The sequence below is a fragment of the Lepisma saccharinum genome, chromosome 15 (genome assembly GCF_977018435.1).
Source record: "Lepisma saccharinum chromosome 15, izLepSacc3.1, whole genome shotgun sequence".
In the NCBI taxonomy this organism is placed as follows: domain Eukaryota; kingdom Metazoa; phylum Arthropoda; class Insecta; order Zygentoma; family Lepismatidae; genus Lepisma; species Lepisma saccharinum.
This window is the reverse complement of record NC_139243.1, coordinates 65,849,442-65,871,666: the sequence shown is the minus strand read 5'-3', so window position 1 is coordinate 65,871,666 and position 22,225 is coordinate 65,849,442. Positions and strand designations below refer to the sequence as shown.

General features: G+C 37.2%; 1 protein-coding gene across 1 annotated transcript in view; it reads left to right on the top strand.

The window, feature by feature from the left end:
- The first annotated feature begins 810 nt into the window (after window positions 1-810).
- The window catches only part of LOC145999308 (uncharacterized), a 37,351-nt gene continuing 15,936 nt past the window's right edge, over window positions 811-22,225 (top strand). Inside the window, exon 1 of the mRNA XM_083136247.1 lies at window positions 811-1,380. Within this exon, the coding sequence (XP_082992373.1) occupies window positions 1,265-1,380 (116 nt within the window). The 5' untranslated portion in view covers window positions 811-1,264. The remainder of the gene's footprint in view (window positions 1,381-22,225) is intronic.

Sequence of the window (22,225 nt, the reverse complement as noted above, 5' to 3'; positions counted from 1 at the left end):
TCCAGGTTTTTATTTAACTGCGCATTCTCACCCAGCACTGTTTCAATATCAGCACAGATATTATCTCCAGAAGAGTGCCTTCTTCCCCCTTACCACCACCACTCTGTGCACTCGCCACATGTGTAACGGCCATATTGGACTGTAGACCTACATACCTCGGACACATCCATTCAGTTCCCTCACTTGGCAACTCGTTGTCACTTATGCCTACGCATCTAAAATGGTTCCACAAATCACACAAATCGCATAAGATACCATTTCGAACAGTTCTTCTACATTTAACACACTTAATATCAGTGATCACACGATTTTTTGAAAGAGCTACACAGGATCGGACCGACTCAAAGGAATGTCTGAAAACATTCAAGTGGGAAGTCTTGAGCCCCTTCCCTGCTCTCTATAGTCCAGATCTGTCCCCGTGTGACTTCCATATCTTCGGTGAGCTCAAAAAAAGAAAAAAAAAAAAACACTGAGGAGACAACAGTTTCAATTGGACGATGAACATCAAGGAGTACGTGTCCAGTTGGTTCCAACAGCAGCCAAAGGAGTTCTACAAACATGCCATTTTGTGACTGGTGTCACAATGGGATAAATGCCTAACAGTGGCAGACAATACTTCTGAGGGACGTTACATAAGTACTGTGAAATATATCCTCTGCCTCATTATTTATTGACTGAGCCTCATAAATAAAAAAAATCTGATTATTTTTTTTATAAAAAGTAAAAAGACATTTAAATTAAACATCATTTTTAATCCACACTGCTTGTGATTGTCTTTCAGAAGGCTTCTCCATCCTGGTCTGATGATTGTGAAGACAGTTTGGCTGTTCAAGTGTCTGACAGAAGTGTCTCTCCTGTGAAAGTGCTCATAAAGTCTGAATCAGAAAGTGCCAATCCATTCGTTTGTGAACAAACATCTCTGGAGAATGTGTGGCTTCCGGATGAGTCATGTGTCAAGACTGAAACAGAATCCTTCAAGGAGCCTCCTGATGTTGATATCTCTGTTGACATCAAACCATCTAATCAGTACAAACAGGATGCTTCTGTTGACCTCAAACCATCTAATGAGTGCATAGAGGATGCTTCTGTTGACAGCAAACTATCGAGTGAGTACATGAAAGGAACTTCAGTTTGTAAAGTAAAAAATGTGAGTGGTGATAGTTGAATTCAATTTGAAGGCAGAAATCAGGAAGTTCCTAGTGGGCAAAATGTTCATCAAAGTGAAGAATTTTATCCATGTTATCATGAACAACTTGTTACAAAAATGCCATCTGAGGACAGTGACAATGGTGAATTAATTTTAAGTGAAGATAAAGACATGAAGTATAGTGTAGAGAATCCTGATGAGGTGGAAGGCGAAATGGCAGATCCCGCAGATAGGTAGGTGAAGAAAATTTTAGTAGAAGCATTGAAAATGAGCATGACAGTACTAAGGTTCATAATTGGACCTTTTTGCTTGTAGATTATGATTCATGTAATTTCTCTATTGTGCCAGCAGTGCTGCAGGGTTACTGGTCATTCAATACAAGATTCTCCAGAAGTGTCCACCCCACCATGTCAGATTGGGATAAAATTTGTTACGTGATATACTTAGACATATATAGCAGGGTGGCTACTCACCGGAAATTCCTATGCATGAATTCTACTTGAATTTTTCTCCATAGACGTAAAAAATTACAATTTTTATTACCGCCCACAACTTCACCTTTTATGCAAATAAAAATACTTTTGTAAAAATTTCTTGCTCGCTTCTCTCGCAATTCCTGTTTTTCTTAGTCTTCCGGACTGCTGTCCCATGTGCCTCCACCTGGTATCGAACCTGGGACCCTTTGATCACAAGGCGACGATGTTACCACTACACCATCGGGGGTCACCAAAGTTGTTAAAGAGAGAATGCATTGGCATCCCGTGAAATTAGTTGCGCCCTATTAAATCAATATTGATTTCAGGCTGCAAAAAATTGGATCATTGGAAATTGGTCAAAAGTGGCACAAGAAGCGAAGTGAAATAAAGCAAATCAATAATAGTAATAATGTTATAATAATAACATTATTATTAACACTATTATTATTATTGTTAGTTTATTCTGGAACTTGCCCTGTGAAAAAAATTCGTGGTTGCGCCTCTGATAGTAAATAGAAACTCAGCACCTTAAATTAAATATTTTAATTATATTGCGTATACCGTTTAATTGAATCAGAATTTTTGGATGTTGGAATCACATAGACCCTTGATATTATTAAGATATTTGTCTGTGGATGTTGAGAGACACTAGTATACGTAAGGTTAAAATAGAAAAAAAAATCTGCTTGAATTTTTGGAAAGTTCGCCTTGAAATCCGGGAATTATACTTGAATTCTATCATGGTCCTAGAGTAGCCACCGTGTATAAGAACCCATATATTTATTTTTGCTTCTGGAATATGAACTCTAGTTTTGAATTTATAGTCCTCTAAAATTTCCTGCCATTTGACGCCTTTTTTTTTTTATGAGATCAAGCCGTGTGTAGAGTGGTGTATCCAGGATTTTTGGAAGGAGGAGGGGGGTTATATATACTTTTTTGATAGTCAGCCCTCATTTTGTCGTCTTTTCCTGGCTTTAATTTTTTCTTAGGAATAGAGGGCCAAAGGGGAGATATGTCCCCTACATTTTCCCATCCCCTTAAGGTTACACAGCATGTAAATATTTTGGGCCCAGGTTCCTTTTGTTTTATTGCGATTTCATCATGCTACGAATGCAATACAGGAAAACCTCGTTAATACGATATTGGTTAATACGAAGTACCCATTAATCCGAAGTTCTTCCCATTCCCCAGCCGATAAGATAGGATTTATAATGTATTTCAGTATGGATAAATCGAAATACGGATAAATTTTAATACCAAGTTGTTTAGAAGACCCTTCCGCAAAACTGGTTTCACTTAATTCGAAGTAGACACCTGCGTCAGTCGACAAGAGAAGATCGAAAGTGGAGAGAGCTTGGACGTTATTTTAACTGGACTTTGACATGTTTCCTTGTACTAAGAGCTGCTGACAACTGAGGGAAGCAGCCCGAAATGCCCGCTGGACATTGACATTCTTTGTCAATGTGTATGGGAGGTCAAGCTCTTTCCCCGCTAATCGTTTTGGCCACGATTTTCTTGCTCGTGTGCGCACACAGGCTCCTTTCCTTTGGCGTCTAAAAAAAAAAAACAGTTCTGAATACCTTCTTTAAGACGAACCAAAACCGCATGATAAGTAAAAGAAAAGTGACCCCCTTCCTTCTCCTACAACAGCTCATTATCCGCCACTGGTGTGCATGGTTTCGGTCTTCGACAACTGCGTTATCTTTAAAATGCGGATGATTTCTCTTCTGCCGAATCTTGCAAAGCCATATAATCCCCACTTTTCTTCAGAACCATTAGCGTGCTGCTGTTAAAAAAAATAAAGAAAAATGCAATGCTCAATGTAGGAATACGAGAGGAAAAGTTTTGGCGGAGCGAGTGTTTGACCTCCAGAATACTCCTGAAACCTACAATAAATTGTCGATTAATCTGAAAATACGCAAGTTTCCTAAAAAACGGACAATGTTCTAGTGAACGCACATAAAATCCAATATTCCTTCTGTCCAATTATCTCCCCTCTCTTGCTCGCTCGCGCTAGTGTCACTACTGTCAAGATTCTTCCGAGTTTCACTTATTGCAATAAACAATATTGTTTTCCTTTCCGTAGGTCTCTGTAAAAACGGGTTTCTTATGAACTAAAATTTTTAGAATTTCATGGAAGAGCAAGGACTTTGCACAATTAAAAGAAAATACCGTTTTTTATAAGACTTTTTGCCACAACATGCATCTCGTGCATAACCGGTTGTATAACTAGCCAGGATAAATGGTGTTAACCGTCTCCTTGGAATCATTGTGTCCGAATTAAGCTCCGTGTTCTCATTTTGTGTAACATTTTTTACACTTTCTTTAAAACGTACAATATTATTATATAGTACATATAAAGCTTATTTTCTGAGCTACCACCAAGTATAAAACATCCTTTGTGGGGGTAATTTATACTCTACTTTATTTACACCTGAAAACAGGCGCCATCTTGAAAAGTTTGGATAACTTGAAGTCGTTTAATACGAAGTTGACATTTTTTGGTCCCTTGAACTTCGTATTAACGAGGTTTTCCTGTATTTACATGGTTCATTTTTGATTTATGTTTGTTAACACATACTGGGGAGTTTTAGCAATTACTTAAGTTTTGTTAAATATATGCTTTCATGGTTAGGTTAGGCAGATTAGGTTTGGTTTTCTTAGCATTAAAATAAAGTCCCCCAAATGCATTCTACTAAGGTTCTGATTTGCTTCTACATTCATTCCCACTAGTCTACCATACTAACTGTAACTTGTCAATGAAGAATACCTTGTCCATGGGAAGCACACATGCTTGTGTAAGGTAATTTTTAAGTTTTATTTTTCAACATAAATAAAGGGCCTCCCCTATGGTATAGTGGTAACGTTGTCGCCTTGTAATCAAGGTGTCCCTTTTTCGATACCCAGTGGAAGCACATAGTGTTTCGGATCCCACTTTAAATTGTAGGTTCAGTCCCGATTAGCTTACTGTGCATAAAGTGGACTTAAAACAACAATTCAATCAATCAATCAACATAAATAACTTTTTTTAGAATCCAAGCAGTGCTTCTTTAAGAAAGTTTCAAATTTCGTGTGACAATGATTTCCAAAATTCTACGATAATTAGTTTTTCTGCTAGGAGAACTTTAAAAAAATCATAAAACAGTCGGATCTGTTACCTTTAAAATAGTTAAAAAATTAAGTTTGATGCAGCATGCATATCACCATGCCAAGCAACATAAATGTTATCAATGTTTTAAGCAAAAATGTGCACACCTGAGATGAGATACCAGATTGTGGCATTACGTGTGTAGTAGGGGTGTTCAGAAAAAAAATATTGTCAGGTGGAATTTCACATAGTGGCTTATTTTGTTGCTTTCACATTAGAGGATATACCTACCAAAATTCAAGAAGATCGGTTTGTGTTTAGAGGTTGCTCAGCAACCTCGAAATAATACTTCTAAATTGATTTACAGAAAATGTATTTTTTCTATATCTCAACTGCTTTTAGACACTAAGAAATTAATCTAAAATATTGAAGTAAGAGTGTGTAGATGTGTTGTTCATGAAATAAATTAATCATCCATCAGCTATTCATTAATTTAAAAAAAGCATATGATTCGGTCAAAAGAGATAAATTATATAATATATTAGTCGAGTTTGGAATACCCAAGAAGCTTGTTAGTATGATAAAAGTATGCACCAGTGAAACAGAAAGTAAAATTCGTGTGCGTATTAATGTGTCTGACAAATTTACAATTCTTTATGGGCAGTGGCGGATTAAGCTTCCTCGCCCACCCTAGGCACAAACGTAATGTGCGCCCTTCTCAAAAGAAAAGTAATAACTTATTTGCACTGACCCAGTACGTAAGTTCCGTCTGAATATGTGATTGAAAATGGTTCCCCAAGGTCCCAACAGATTTCTGCCTTGTTAAGAGCGCCAACTCGCAGTTTTTGTGTTCTTCAGAATTTTCGTGTGATGCTAGAATATTTGAAATGTTTTTCCAGTCTGAAATGCCGTGAGTTGCGATGTTTGTCTTGCCCTTGAACAATCAGCATGATGCACAATAAACGGCACCAGTGCTGCACGGATATACCAAATAATTCCGCAAAATTGATTCTCCATTTACAAGTTTACGAAAAAAACACTATTATTTAAAAATCTTGTCTTACCTGCTATGAGTATTTGCGATTTAGAAAAATCGTTTTCAGCATTCTGATTAATTCCACGTCTTAGAACAATGTCAATTGTAGACTCATTCAGACACCACTCGGCAGGATCGTCACTAACGAAATTTGCACTCTCACTGTCACAATCAGGAACTCCTACGAACTGAGGGGACACTACCTCAGGTGCACTTTCTTCCTCCACTAAACCCACAATATTTTCGACATTTTGCGTTTCACAGAGTTCACTCGATGTAGCCGCTTCCACTTCAATTTTTGGACGGCTTTCGGAAATCACTTGTTCCTTTCGCCTAAAAAAACGTGTCCACTGTACCAAGCTTTTTCTGTAAGGTTGCTTCTCTTTCACGCTTTTCGTTTGCAAGTTTACGATAAGCCACCTCACTTAACTTTATTCGCTTCATGCTTCCTTCTGCATAAAGAAAAAAAAATCTCAAACGCACTAGCAACAAACTGAATGCACCAGCCAGAGAATCCAGTAAGACAAAAACTAGTTGCGGTCCACGTGAAAGCTGCACTCACTCACTCACTCACTCACTTATCAGCAGTGTTTATGTGTTTATTTTTTTTTTAAGACTGGCATTGTTACAGATGCGAGTTTCAAACAATCAGTCTGCTTTCCTGCCTGGACATAACAAACGCTTAGTGGAAGATCGAGGGGTATGTATTTACAAAAACAAATCAACAATGGCTGGGCGGCTTGCATTGTCATTGTAAACGATAAAAGCCACAGCACGGGTTAAAAACAAATTGATTGGCGCCTGAAGGAGGCAGAGCAACGAAACATTTTTTGATAACACATAAATCCGATACATCAAGGTTTCTTTCCTATGAAGCGAAAGTGTTGCAAACCGTTGATTTGAAACATTGGTTTCATAGGTCTAAATTGTCACTGTGTACGTAAGACACTTTTTATTATTCTTGATATTCTAGAAAAAGATTTGCCGCCCCAAGAGTTGCCGCCCCTAGGCACGTGCCTAGTGGGCCTAGTTGGTAATCCGCCACTGATTATGGGTTAAAACAAGGAGATGCATTATCTACATTGTTATTTAATTTTGCGTTAGAATATGCTGTTAGGAAGGTAAGAGAAACTAAAGAAGGACTAAAATTAAATGGTGTGACTCAGTTGTTAGCATATGCAGATGATGTAGACTTACTGGGGGATGATGTGAATACAATTAAGAATAATGCTAAAATATTTTTCAAAACTGCTAAAGAGAATGGTTTGGAAGTTAACAAAGAGAAAACTAAATATATGCTTACAGGCCGAAACCAAGTGTTAGGTAATAATCAAAATCTAATTATTGATAACAATTCGTTTGAACCAGTTTCTAAATTCAATTACTTAGGAGTAATACTAACAAATGAAAATGATATTAAAGAGGAAATAAAAAGTAGGCTTAATTCAGGAAATACATGTTACTTCTCTCTTCATAAACTTTTGTCTTCTCGTTTAATATCTAAGAAACTAAAAGTTAAAATATACAAAAGAGTAATTTGCCTGTAGTATTATATGGGTGTGAAACTTGGTCCCTTACATTGAAAGAGGAACATAAATTGAGAGTATTTGAAAACAAGATCCTTAGGAAAATATTTGGACCTAAAAGGGATGAGGAGACTGGTGAGTGGAGACGGTTACATAATTAGAAGTACATAATTTGTATTCATGTCCAGATATTATTAGAATAATTAAATCAAGAAGACTTAGGTGGGCAGGCCATGTGGCACGAATGGGAGAGGAAAGAGGAGTTTACAGGATTGTTGTTGGGAAACCTGATGGTAAAAGACATGTAGGAAGGCCAAGACGAAGATGGAGGGACAACGTTGAGATGGACCTAAAGGAAATCGGTAGGGATGGAAAGGATTATATAGATCTTGCTCAAGATAGGGACAGATGGAAGGCCTGTGTTGCTGCAGCCATGAACCTTCGGGTTTAAGAAGGCTAGAGAGTTAATTAGTTAGTTAGTTGGATATGGTGACGACAAGCAAAATATAGCAAGTTACGATCGATGTTATTTTCGAGAAGTGAACAAGCACCTTTTCTTAGTCCTGTGTTTGATGCAGTAGTGTCGAAACTCGTCCCTACAATGTCATCACACAGTTCCCACAATTGAAGCAGCTCATAAGTAGCTTTGCTTGTGCTTCTCCTGTTCCAGATAGTATTTTGGCAATTCCGAGTATTTTTTCCAAGATATGGCCAGTGACAATGACAGCCAGTCTCTCTAAACTAGTTGTTCTGTAAGCAGTTTCATCAGCTCTGCTGTTTTTCATAATTCTTGCATTCCAGTGAACAGTAAGGGTTGGTTTCGCTGCTTGTGTGAAATAGGCTTTATTTTGTCTGTGGTTTTGGCGCGATGAGCTGACCTTCTATGTTGCACAGTTGAACGTGAGAGTGGAGCGTCTGCAAGATCCTGACAATCTGCTTTTGCTATAGCTGCAGCTAAAATTGTAAATTTGATGTCTGACATATTAATACAATCTAATGTTGAAGAAACTTCTGGGGAACTCAGCATGTTTTGTAAAATTCGGGACTTCTTGGAGGTACTTGGGCCAGGATCATCAGATTCAGCCCGAGATATGTCACGTTTTTTTTTATATAATAAAGTGGTATCTGAATATCATAAGCGTCATCATCACTATTTGCATCACTGCTATTGTCTTCCTCACTGCTATTGGAAATGCCAACTGCTGCAATGGGCGTCATTTCCTCTTTTCTTCGTTTCTCACATTCCATTCACTTTTCATCTGCTTCTTTCCATAATTTTGCCCTTTCTTCCTGTTTTGCCAAATGCACATCTACACCAGCCATTCACATCTTTTGCTTCTCCACACTGATCCTTCAAGAATTGTCTGTCGTCTTCAATCTTGATCAAAGTCATTGCTTCTTTATGAGCAATGTCAAAAATAAAATTTTTTGACATTCTCTTTGAAAATACTTCCTCCCTGTCTCTCTGTGCTTGTGACTCTCATGATATGTTTTTCTTGATCAAATTATATTAATCTACAACACCCTTCATCTTCGAGATAATGTTTGGCTCAAAAGCCGTAGGGATACGGGCTTTTTCCAATATGGTCACCAGCTCCTCACAAGTGCACTTCAAACTGACAGGAACTGTCTCTTTCAGTGAGATACGGTAATGGAAGAAGGTTCGAAGAACATCTCCTGTTGTAGGTAACACATAATCCGGTAGATGAGGCTCTTGATGTCCAATAAGCCATACAGCGGTCTTGTTTCTAGTGGTGAGGTGTTTAGACTCCATTGCTCAAAACAGCTCAGTAACCTGGAAAAGTAATATTATTTCAGTAACACTGTCAACATTTTCAACAGTACAACTCCACACACAAATATTCATTTCTTCTCAGTACAGAGACTTTCATAGTGTAAGAAAACTATACAAAGTATACAATACCACAGTCAAAATATATGTGCCTTGAGCAACCTCTGAATGTTATCCAATCTGGAAAAAAATTCACACATTAGTTTATTGGACAAAGTGGAACAAAATGAGCAACTATGCAAAAAGATCAGAAAATATTTTTTAACCCATATGTGTATGAGCAGCCCTTGTGCATAGTTTTGAATGCAGAAAGGGCGTTGCTGGTGTAGTCTTGTGCATTCTAGCAAGTTTAATTTTGTGGACATTATGCCTATATGTACAGTGGGATCCATGAGTATTACCATGCAAATTGTCATCACCATGTTCATGCCCTCTATTTGACCCAATAAGAGCTTCAAGAATGAAAAGAAAACTCAAAACAAGCTGTTGACAACTTCTGCACAAGCATACATAAAAATCCATTGCTTAAAATCACACAGGTTGAAAGAGAAATATTAATGAAAATAGTCGTGGACAATTTGCACCTTAATAATCATGGATCCCACTGTACTGTCTAGATTATAATTTTACCTCATGAAACTAACCTGTTTTCTTCTCTCTTCATGTGATGGTTATAACCAAAATCTCATCAGATAACTCAAACCACCTTAACTATAGGACTCACAATTTTTGCTCTTCATTTTGATTTATTTATCCAATTCTCAAACAAGCTTGAGGGCCTCCCTGATGGCGCAGTGGTAGCGTCTTTGCCTTGTAATCAAGGGGTCCCAGGTTCGATACCCGGTGGAGGCACATAGTGGTTCGGATCCCACTTTAAACTGTAGGTCCAGTCCCAATTAGCCTTACTGTGCATAAAACACCAAATCAATCCAATCCAATCAAACAAGCTTGAGATTTTGCATATTTATTGTGCAAATAAAATATGAAACTTGTTTTTAGTAATAACTCCTGTAACCAAACTGAAGCATATAACTTGACTTTACAATTTTGACCAGTATTTCCCCCTCCCATCCAAAAATTACTGAAGCAAGTTTGGACCCAGTCACTAAAGCCTGCATCACACGGAACTGGATTTCCAGTAGGTATGCCCTAGTTGGCGCTGGACTGACTACCAATTTACTAGTTTTCGCCTCACACAATAATTATCAGCGTACTTGTCGATAAACTTTTGTTCCCATACGAGGGAAGTTGTAATGGCAGCTGCGTGAGATGTCAACAATGTATCACTTCACATTTGTAAAAGCTGATAACTATTCAACTGAACGTTATTAGGTACAAAACAATGGCGCTGCTTAAATACATGCTTTACAACTTTTACTGTACATGTATGGAAGAATATTTTACTTGTTTCAAATGTAAACACCGTGCACTCAGCATAGATGGTGTAACTCAATGCGCCTTTCATGCTGTATATGTTATACATTGCTGGAGTAACACTCTGAAACCACAGACAAAAGTGCTCCTTTGGACACTCACAGATTATCTTCACATGGTGAAACTTTGCTCGGATTGGCTGTTCCACAGAATCCAGTCGAAGAAAGCAAATAGCAATTAGAACATGTCCTATTCCTCCAAACCAGTGAAGCAGTCAACCAGGCGGCCATGATTGCTACCTAGAAAGTTAGTTCAGCGCCAACTAGGGCATTCCTACTAGAAATCTAGTCCCGTGTGATTGGGGCTTTACATATGTGTGTGTGTGTTAAACAAGGGAAGTACTGCATGAATGACAGAGCACACTGACCAATATCATCCACAGTTTTCGTTTTCGCACTTCAGTGGCCTTTTTTTTAATAATATTAATGTTTTTATCTTCCAGTACATTTTATTGCCATGTTCTTATAGCACTGATTGTTGTAATCACTGAATGTTAGCAGTAACACAATAAAGAAACAACGGTCCAGACTCAAAATTGTAAATTGAGTAACTGTTGCAAGCAATGAATGTGTAATCATGTTGATAATGAACACAAACAAAGCATAAGGCCACAGTATTGAGAATGCAGTGAAATATTTTACAAAGCACCCAGTTGGCAGGGAGGAAAAATGTTTCTTTGACCAAGTGGGGAATCAAGACTTAGTATTAGAGCTTATAGACAACACTACGGAGCCGAAGTTTTGTCAGCATACACAAGCGTCATGTGCCTAATATTGGCCACATATTTATATAACCCATGGTGCAACAACCCAATGAGGGCCCAAGTCTACCACCAACTGTCGGCCTCACTCCCACCTGATCCTACTTACTCACTCGCCCGAGGTGGCAGATCATCCAACCAGTTACAGGGTTTCGTGTGGTCAGCACGACAAACCTCCAGTCTTTGTTGTAGGTTTCCATGGCTGTGTTACGCTACTCAATTGCAGCTCCCCAATTTCCTCACAATGGTGGGTGGCCACCGGTCCCACACACAGGCCGAAATCTGTTACTGCGCTTTCCCTAGGGGACTCAAACCTATGCAGGTCTCATTGTCTGAGTGCAAAGCATGGCACCTTAGACTGCACAGCCATGGTGAGCGAACATATATTTACAAGGAAAATCATAAATTATAATTTCCCACTGAAATTTCACACCTAGGTGTAAAATTCTATACACCTGGCATTGCTATCAGTACATGCCAGATGATGTAACTTGTTTTGAAATTGCAAACTGGTATTCATTTTAATCTCTATTACTTCCTTTTAAAAAAAGTACACTTTGGCCATTAAATGTGCCAACTAAGTCTTCAATCTAATGATGTACGCTATCATTGAGTCAATAAATTTATACAGTTCCACATACATGTTTTCTTGGAACACACTTGCATGCAAGGACCTCCCCAGTGATGTTGTGGTTACATGTCACACAGCTGAGGCACACAGCATTTTGGATTCCACTCCAAACTGTTAGTCTGGGTGCCAAATGCCAAAAAGTGGCATAACCTTGTTTTGAGGTATGAATAAAATGTTTTGACTGTTTTTGAAAGCTTTTGTTACGTATATTTCAGATCCGATTGATGCCAGTCTGTCAACCTTGAGCAATTTGAGTAATTCAAGATGGCATCCAAATATGGCGGACTATGCAGTTAATGACCTACATCTCAGTAACCAATGTTTGTAAAAATATTTTTTATTATTATTATTATTATTATTTATCCTCATTAGAAGGACTACAAAAAAGATTTGGTGTAGTTTTTTGCTAATGTCAGTAGTTTTACCGTAATTTAAAAAAAAATTCCTTAAAATATGTAATTTTTCTAGCACCTTTTGAAGTTTTTGCCTTGTGACTTTTGAACAAATTAAATGACAGAAAATTGTTTTTTTTTTTAATAAAAGTGGTAGCCCAATTCATAACCTTTACAACAATATAAGACTTCATGCATTTGATTGAAAAATACACTATAAAATGTGTCCCAAAATGGAGGATAGTGCCAAAAAAGTGCATCTTTATCACAAGCCGGCAGCTAAGTCTCGAATCATTGACTTTTTGATAAAAGCAAGAGACTTGGTAGGATTAATTGTTAATTCTATCATTAAAGATATTTTCAGTCGAGTAGAATCGATATCTGCACTTTGACGGCTGCCATCTTCAAAATTAAATGTCATATTATCAGATATATTTTTGGTTTGTCATATCTCGGGAATGGTGTCTCCTACCAAAGTCCGGTTTTCTCAGAAATGTTCCAAATAATGTAAACTTTCATAATAAATCAATAAATCAATTTTTTTGAAAAATAAGAAGTAGAAGTTTGCAGAGAAACTATTTTATTTAGATTTATTTTTTCAAGTGCAAGCCATAAGCTCTACGCACTACATAACATTTGGATATTTTTCTACAATGCATACATACATATATATATTTTCTGCAACTAGTTTATCTTATATGCTGTCTCTTATTTTCTCCCCTATGTTCACCTTCTTTCTCCTCCCCTAACAGCTCATTCATTCCACTCATTCTTCCTCCAGTCTTTCTTCCTTCTTCCTCGCCTCACTTCCCTTTTCCTTCACTTTCACCAAAAACACTCCCACTTTCTCCAACTTTTCCACACTTGCTGCACTCTGTTCCACAACTAATTTCAGTTCTTCTTCTTTTCCCGATTAGCGAACCAAACGATGGTATTTTCTATTTTGTAAGATTACGAAGTGTTTGTTAGAAGTCTTTAGATGAACTGAACCCCTATTTTTTTTAGATTTATAAAATTACCTTAAATAACATTTTAAGAGAAATAAATTTACAAACAAGTCAACATAATTTCTCAAAAAGAAAAAGAGTCATTGAAATTTATATAATATGAAATTGTTGCATTATTTGAAAGAAAAAACACATCTTTATTGTAATTTATGATAAAAAAACTAGTGAAAATTGTCTAGATTTAACAATTAATCCTACCAAGTCTCTTGCTTTTATCAAGAAGTCAATGATTCGAGACTTAGCTTCCGTCCTGTTATAATGAAGCACTTTTTTGGCACTATCCTCCATTTTGGGACATATTTTATGTAAAGGTTATGAATTGGGCTAACACATTTATTCAAAACAATTTCCAGTCTTTTAATATATTCAAAAGTTACAAGTCAAAAACTTCAAAAGGTGCGAGAAAAATTACATATTTTAAGTATTAGTTTTTTAATTATGGTAATTTAGCAAAAAACTACACAGAATCTTTTTCGTAGTGCTTCTAATGACGATCAAAACTAGAAAAAATATTTTCTGTTTATGGCCATTGGTTACTGAGATATTGGACACCATCTTGAATTACTCAAATCGCTCAAGGTTTACAGTGTGGCATCCATCGGATCTCAAATATACTTAACATAAGCATTCAAAATCAGTCAAAATATTTTATTCATATCTCAAGTCAAACTTTTCCATTTGGCACCCGGACTGTGTAGGTCCAGTCTCAATTAGCCCAAATATGCATAAAGTGGATTTAAAACAAGAAACTCAAACAAACTCTTGCATACAAGTTTAAGGACAAGTAGTACAGAAAATGCTCTAAGAATGCACACGTGCTTTTCCAATGAACCTTTTGAGAACTGGGCATTCCAGGCAGGCACTTTTTAAATATGATGGTGACATGTTCAAAAGTGGTATTTTGTCATGATTACCTGCAAATTTCAAACTATTTGCATTCACAGGGCCGATGCGAGAGCCTGACTTCTATAACACAAATCCTTCAGAAAAATCATTTTTACAATGTATTTCATTATTCGAGCATGTCATAAAATCAATAGTATATTAATGAAATACAAACAGATCTAGAAGTATCATTAATAGTTTTGGAAATATGTTGTTTTAAATGCAGTCATGTGTTACTGATCTAGTAGTGTAGCAAGGGTTGCATTCGATCCACTTGGGATTCCCAGTTTTGGTGCAAAATACAGGATTTGTGGTGTTTCATTTAAATGCAGTGTTCAAATTGAAGAAAATGCAGAGAGGGGAAATACTTCAGAACTACTGATCAGTAGGGGGAAGGACTAAGGGAGCATGGTGGGGCACTTGCCCCCTCCTCCCAGCCAGTTTTTGATCTACATTATGACCTCTTAATGCTAAGCCTTGTTTACACAGAAAAATTAAACTCCTTTTGCTTCTCCCTCCTCCCCTCAGTTTTGGCACCCAATCCCTGCTACTGATTTCAATGTGTAAATGATGTGTTGCAGTATGGTCTCCTTCCTGTAGCCTCATTTCAGAAAATTTTGTCACAGGAAGGTAGAGTTGAAAATTACCTGGAAAATAGGCTTTTTTTTGGAGGTGGGGGAATCTGTTTTTCCTGTGGCTTTTTGTTGGCTTTCTTTCTACCTCTTTTGCAAAATTTGTCATTACATACCTCAAAACTCACAACTAAAGCTGGAAGTGAAATACTGTAGTTTGAAGAAAAAAAATCATACATTCAAAAAATCTGGATTTTTTGCAACTGACTTTAGAGTTCTTCACAGCCAGTAGTGTAGCAAGGGGTGGGCAAAGTGGGCAACCGCCTGGGCCCTCGTGCCTGAAGGGGCCTCGCATCCCATGGAGCTTATACAAAAAATTTAATAAATAGAAGTGAAAAAAAAGATGGAAAAGGAAATAAAACTGAATGCAATAATATTAAAACATTTTGTTTTTATCTGGCATAAATTGTAGTTAAACGTTATAATTTGAATGAGTACATTAATACAGGAGTAACTAGTGATGTTGATTAAGGCGGAACCACTTTTTGCTACTTTCGCTCCCGCACTATGCTAAACCTAATGAATCTAGGGAAAGTAAACTGTTATTGCCCCCAAGCTTTGGAACCCAATTGCCGCCACTGGGCATAACATACAGGCAGGAAGTCCCAAAGTGTAAGGAAGCCAGAAATAAGTAAAAATTATTGCCGTGTTTCTTATGTGAAACATTTACTAAAAATTCACGATAGCTTGCTTGGATATTTACCCATTCATTATTTTCTTGACTAAGAAACTGTGTGTCTTGTCTTTTCATCTTTCTCTTGACCTTGCATTCCCAATTATAATATGATAACAATAAAGCACTACCAACTGCCACGAAGTAAGCGTGAGGGCATTTAAATGCTTGCATTGTTTTCAACTCAAGGAGGGTTTGAATAATATTAGTTTCTTCCTTCCTTCCTACAGCTTTAGATTTCAGCTTGCGGAAAACAGAGAAAGACATTTTTAAAGTGAGTAAAATTATTATATATAATTTTCGTCAGTAATTTTTTATTATTATTTAAATATGAAAATTTCCTGACATATCCCTGAAGATTTTGTATCAATTCACATTGAGATGTCAAATTTAAAGAACGGATGGGGGCCTCACATACTAATCTCACCCAGGGCCTCACGATATGTTCCTACACCATGTTCACAGGGATAAATAACAATGCTTATAGTGTTCCATCCTTCGTTCGATTTCGTTGTTTGGTAAGAACCACATACATTTACTGAAACCTCTTCCACAATCAGTTGTTGATATTGGAATGGTCTGTAGTTTACAAAATGTTCACTCAGCAAAGCACCTATTGAGCTTGTCTTTGTTTTTGCATTCATTGAAAACTAACCAGTCTCTTTCTATTTTAACCCTACCACACATCAAAGTGATTTCTTTGTCACCGTAAAACATATGTTTTGTTTCATTCTCTGGCTGCTTCTCATGGTTCAAAACAGTAGTTCCTTCGAATATTTCATGATCTTCAAATCTGGAATTAATGTTTATCAGCAAGTCCCTAAAAGAAATGATGATCTGAAAATATGATATTTTTTTTCAACGTATTCAGATGTTTCGGTTAGCAGTACACTCATAAATGCTTTGTTTTGAGAAAACTAAAATTCTGCATCTTTACACTTTCTCCAAGGTACTCTTTCATTGAAGTTAGTGATTTCATTTCCACAACCAGTTTCTACTGTGCAGTAAATACACTTGCACCCTGTAGAAGGAAGCAATGAAAACTGTTTGAGGAAATCTATTCTTTCTTTTCAACTGATAGCTGCACTGAGCTCAGGACTCTACTGCCGACACAAATTGATAAGATGCCACCCAACAAATGTTCAACATTTTGTTAATTTCCATTATTGTTGTTGCCACTGCTTGACAACTCTCGAAGAGATCCCTCTGATTTTGCTGTTTTGACTGAATATACAAAAATAAAGTACACCCATAAAAGATTTTAAGTGCAATGGCTGTATCTTTTCTTCACAACAGCAAGCTTGAATTTATGACTCAAGCAGTGAATAACTGTCATGACATCCAAACTAATAATAGAATACACATTCAGAGGAGGGAATTTTCTTTCTCTGGTTGGGAATAAAAATATAAATGTAGAGCCGGGGATGGAAAAAGTAGAAGGGGGAATTTCCCTGGGGAAATTCAATTCAAACACTGTGTATGGCCAATACTTGAGTACATTTGATCTGTGTCTGTTGACAAAATTTCCACCAACCACAATGCGAGGAATACGAATACAGCAGTCCTTTTTAGGTTATACCCATCACAGACTGTTCACTGGACAAAATGATCAGTCAAGCTATTGATGATTGCAAAAGTGTTTGTTTATGAACAACATTCAACAACTCTTAATTAAATAAACTTCTTCGAAGATATCAAACTCTGGAACAAGTGGTCATGCTGGTGAACTATCAGAATTTCTAATGCTTCACATCCCTTGTAGAAGTATGCACACATTATGCACTAACTTTGGTTCGTTTGATGTGGTCATGCAGGTCAGATTAGAAATTGATCTGATAGTTTCTAATACTTTGAATGCCTGATAGGAGTGTGTGCAAATTCCAGGGTAGCATGCTCAAAGTAGCAAAATTGTGCACTCAATTTTGGCACTGGTTTAGGTCCATTTTGAGCTAATGGTCAAGCAAGTGTGAAGTTGGCCCAACCATTTTGAATTACAAATTCCTGCCAAACCATGTATATAGAAAATGTGGAATAGTATGCATATATTATGCACTAATTTGATTATAAACTTATGGTAGTAAATCCCTTTTGCCCTCCACCCATGCCCACTATGGTGTGCAGCCAAAGATCCCACATGAGGAAGTGACCGGTAACTAAAGTGCTATCAAGGATTACCTATTACAGGATGGGACACTGAACATATTCTCTATTGACTTGTGCGAACACTTTTCTAAGGCCTTATAAACCACAGACTATACATATCCAGTACAAGCAGAACCATGTGGGGGGTGAAGACAACATACTCGAAAAGTGAGGAACTATCAATTAATACACATATCGATGTTTGAGCTCAATACTTGGAAAGCAAATCGACTTTTTTCATTGGAATTTAATAAATTAAAAAAAGGATTAATTAAAATTGTTGCATCTTGTCTTGTGCAAAGGAAATACCTGGAAAATTTATAATTTGTTATATATTTACTAAATATATATGATATTGGGTCATTTTATGGTTTTCATAAAATTCAAGACAAGAAACATTTCAATTGTAACACTAAAAATCTTATTTAATACTTCATTATTGTAATTGAGTCTAGATTTGTTATTTACATTAGAGTTTATTAAATCAATCCACGTGATATGCAATGAGATTAACAATAATAGGACCAAATTATCTTCCCCTTGCACTAAAATAACAAACTGCCTGTAATGCAGTAAATTTACCACAGAAGAAATATTGTACTGTGGAGCTACAATGAAAGTTCATCATATGCAAATGCAGAGGAAGATCATACCCATATAATATTAAACAGAATTTTTAACTTTGACCATACACATGTTTTTATTTGATTCATTAAAAGTTTGTCTTGTACATTATCTTCTGTCTATCTGACATTAAAAATAATTTACTGTTCCAAAATTGTTATCCTTAAATATCATTTGTAGGATACAAGAAAGATTTATTTTCCAACTAAACTTAAATTTCAATCTACACAAATTTAAATTATACACACACACAAAATGTACATTTTCTATCTTTGCTGAGAGCGATGAAACCCAACTTGTATGTTTTGAGACTTCTTAGAGGATGGTAATTAATCAATATAGATGGTAAAATAGTATCTTACACGATGCACACAAAAGCATACAATTTACTGCAAGGTGAAAAAATGATTGTGGATATTTGCATCCCTCCACGGCCAGTTCTATTTAGGCCAGAATTCTTAAATTTGGCAATGCTGTCTCGCCAGCTTAAAAATCAAGCTACAAGGTATGGCCGCGAATAGCAAAATTGCGGTTGACTTTTAAAGAAACATGGGGATCTGTGTAAAATGTTTTTCCCTTTCCAAACCTGGACAGAAGATTGACATTACAATGTAAGTGGAAAACATACATTAACAATAGAAATGGAAAATTATTGTTAAATAACTGGAAATATACAGAAAATGCAAGGCACACTTTACATATCGTATGCAGCATGGAACTTTCCAATAATGTGTACAGTTGTTTGAACCTATTTTATTTGCTAGAAAGTCGGAATGACTTTAGAAACTAAATATTTAGGTGATGGAAGGTCTAATACACTGGTTTTACAGTTTTAAAAGTAAGACGTAAGAGTATTTCTGGGTGCGATAAACCAGCATGGGAGAGTATTACAGAGTGTAAAATGTATCTTGAACATAATATTTCCGTACAGCGTCTCCATATTTTATGACATAATATAATGATAAAACGTGATTTTGTCATTATTATTATTAGTATTAGACTTAGCTACAGTTTGGTTGACATAAACTGATTTCAAATATTATTATAGATTTTAATGTTTGGATGAAAAAATAACCAATTACCTTTACTTTCTTTTATTACAGAAGAAAACTAAGAAATAACTTCACAACAAAAATTAAAGGTTCACACTGATTCGCTGGTGGTTCTTGGTTTACATGAGTAAACCCAATACAAGAGGTCACACCAGTACTTTAGATTATCTTGGTAAAAGAAATATAAGAAAAATTACTCTCACATATATTTATAAACAAGAACAAATTTAACCTTTTTACTCACGATTACATGGCCGGCCTTTAGGAAGAATTAGCACTTTTCAAACTTTAGTGGGATTTTTTCATCAGAAGATCAAGCTTGTCGGGGTTAAAACATGAGAGCTCTTGTCACTGGGGATCACTTCACTAAAATCCTCGTTGTTCCGTCCTCTTTTTCTGACAATCCTCGGTGTCTTGTTGCTGGAGAAAATCCTTCTCTGCAATCTCGGCTTCACTGAATGAAAATCTGCTAAACTGCTACAGACAAAGTTCATTCCCGGACGATCTCTTTTCCGGAGAGACTTAATACCGATTTAACGTTTCTTGTGCCTCTGCATACAACGGCAGACTAGCGTGGTCTTCCGACTGAAGAGACTACTTTACCACTTCGCCAGAAGAAAATGTCACCGGAGGTATGCAAAACTCAACAGACAGAGCACTAAATTGCGCGACCACCTTCCAGTAAAAATCTCCGCGCCAACTGCTTCAACTACTCCGCGCGCAAATCCATGAGCGCTTACTTCCCTTTGTGTACCGGACTCAGTCTATTATCTCAAAAAGGGGTGTTTCGATTTCTTTTGCTTCTTTCTTCCCGGAACGTTCTGTTAACAATCTGTTACAATAATTTGCCAATATTTGTAATTACAATGTACATATGAGCATATATTTGTTTTGTGTGCATACTAGGGTGATGACATTTTTACAACCTCATTTCCCTGTATCATAATTTGATGAGCTTTCATTAAAGATAAGATAAAATCTTACTTTCAAGGTGATTAGATAAAAAAACCTCACGCACAAAATGATTTTAAAAAAAATTATGAGTTTTTTTGCCCATTTTTTGAAGTCACTGTAAGCAGATATAAAATTGAACACAAGCTTTAGAGCCACATATATACAGCATTATATAGGATCATCAAACACACAAGGAAGTCAATTATTCACGATAATGTCATTGGACAGGATGAATCTCAGTGGGAGGTTGTCCTTGTTGCGGTAGGAGTCGTGCAAATCTTGCATAACTTTGATCGCACGCTCACAGCACTGGTTGCTTCGGGCAATGTTGATTGGAGATTCATCTGTTTTCCATCGGGTTTTCAAGCATTTGAGACCTGTTGTGTAGTCATTCAGAACTGCAGATAGTTCTTCAAAATCTTCAGTGCAGAACAATTGACTGCTGATCCAATGGTCAGCCCATGAGCAGGAAATGAATGAACAAATTTTACGCACCCTGTTCCGGGTTTCAGGCATCAGAATAAACGCAAGAAGGGCTAGAATGGCACGAGAGTTTCATCGTGCATTGCTGATGTTTGGGATCTGTTGAAACTTCACGAAGGGGATCTCATTCCTGTCAGTGAAGTGACGGAAGACACGAGTGAGGTGGTAGAGAAACTTCATGTCGTCTCTCCAGCCGCCTGTTTCCTTAATCTCAGTTTTGCCGTTGCTGAAGGCTGCTGTCAATTTATCATAATTGCTCATCGAACCATGGAGCTCATCGTCCATGACAACGTGAAGAACACGATCCAGCACATGGTGCTGGCAACTGATGAACTTGGGTTTGGGGTGACCTTTCTCTTCGAACATTTGCTGCAGCCGAACAACAATGCCTGTCTTCTTGCCGGTATTCATGCTTCTGGTGTCGGCAACAATCGTCAGAACTGATCCCCACAGGTTGAACTCCTCTAACAAATCCTGGAGTCCTTCTGTGATTGTTTGAGCTTTCCCATCTTTCAATTTGAGTACAGACAACTTAATTTATTTTGCTTCATTCTTGAGAACCACAGCCTGATATTCAAAGCCATCAATGTGTTTGCCGTCAAAGTGTATGCTCCACTTCTCCAGATGAAGCGTGCTCACCAAGTGCTTCTTCATCTGAGCATCTCTCGTGTAGATAGACTTGTGGGTTGCTGACATATGGGTTGGGATTTCAATGCCCTCACCAGAAAGCTGGCGGCACACCTTTGCTGCTCCGTGGAACAACAGCTTTGAGCTTGTAACAAGGTGTCTTGCAATGCCTGTTGGGTTATGCTTCCTTGTGCTTGTTGATGCTTCATTCTCATCCTCCCAAGGACTGTCTTTGCTGTTGTCAGATGAGTCCGTGTAACTGCCAGAACAATTAGGTGGCGCCGAGCTGGTAAGTGTTGGCACAGTCGCTTCCATTGCCTTCTTTCGCTTGAATGGGTGGATGGTCTTTGCACTAGCACGTTTGCAATTGAAATAGCCAACCTGGCCCTTGCTCTCAATTTGCAGTTTGTAGAGGTTCTCATCCTCTTTGCACATCCATTCACCTTTCACCTTGGTCACATCAAACAGTTCATTCAATGAATCAAAGTTTTGTTTCTTTCTGCATTGCTCATACTGTAGTCTTTCAGAAGGTTTGCTAGTTTTGCACAAATGGCTTGATCAGATACATGCGGGAAGTTCAATGTTTGCTCCATAGGGCTTTAACCACAGCAATTAGACCAATCCTCTCTCTCTCCATTTTTTGGCAGTGGATTCTAGAAATTTGAAGCGTCCAATGATGTGGCTTTTCAGGGGCATGCGACTCCGTTCACTCAAGGGTGCTTCATAAATTGCCACGTTGCCTCTTCTTGATGGCGCTTGAAACTGGACTAAGTTCTTTGTCCAGGTTTCCTTGTTCTTCTCCATGTTAGAAGAGCTCTTCTTGAACGACATGTTGTCTTCTACTCAGCAACTGAAATAGAAAAG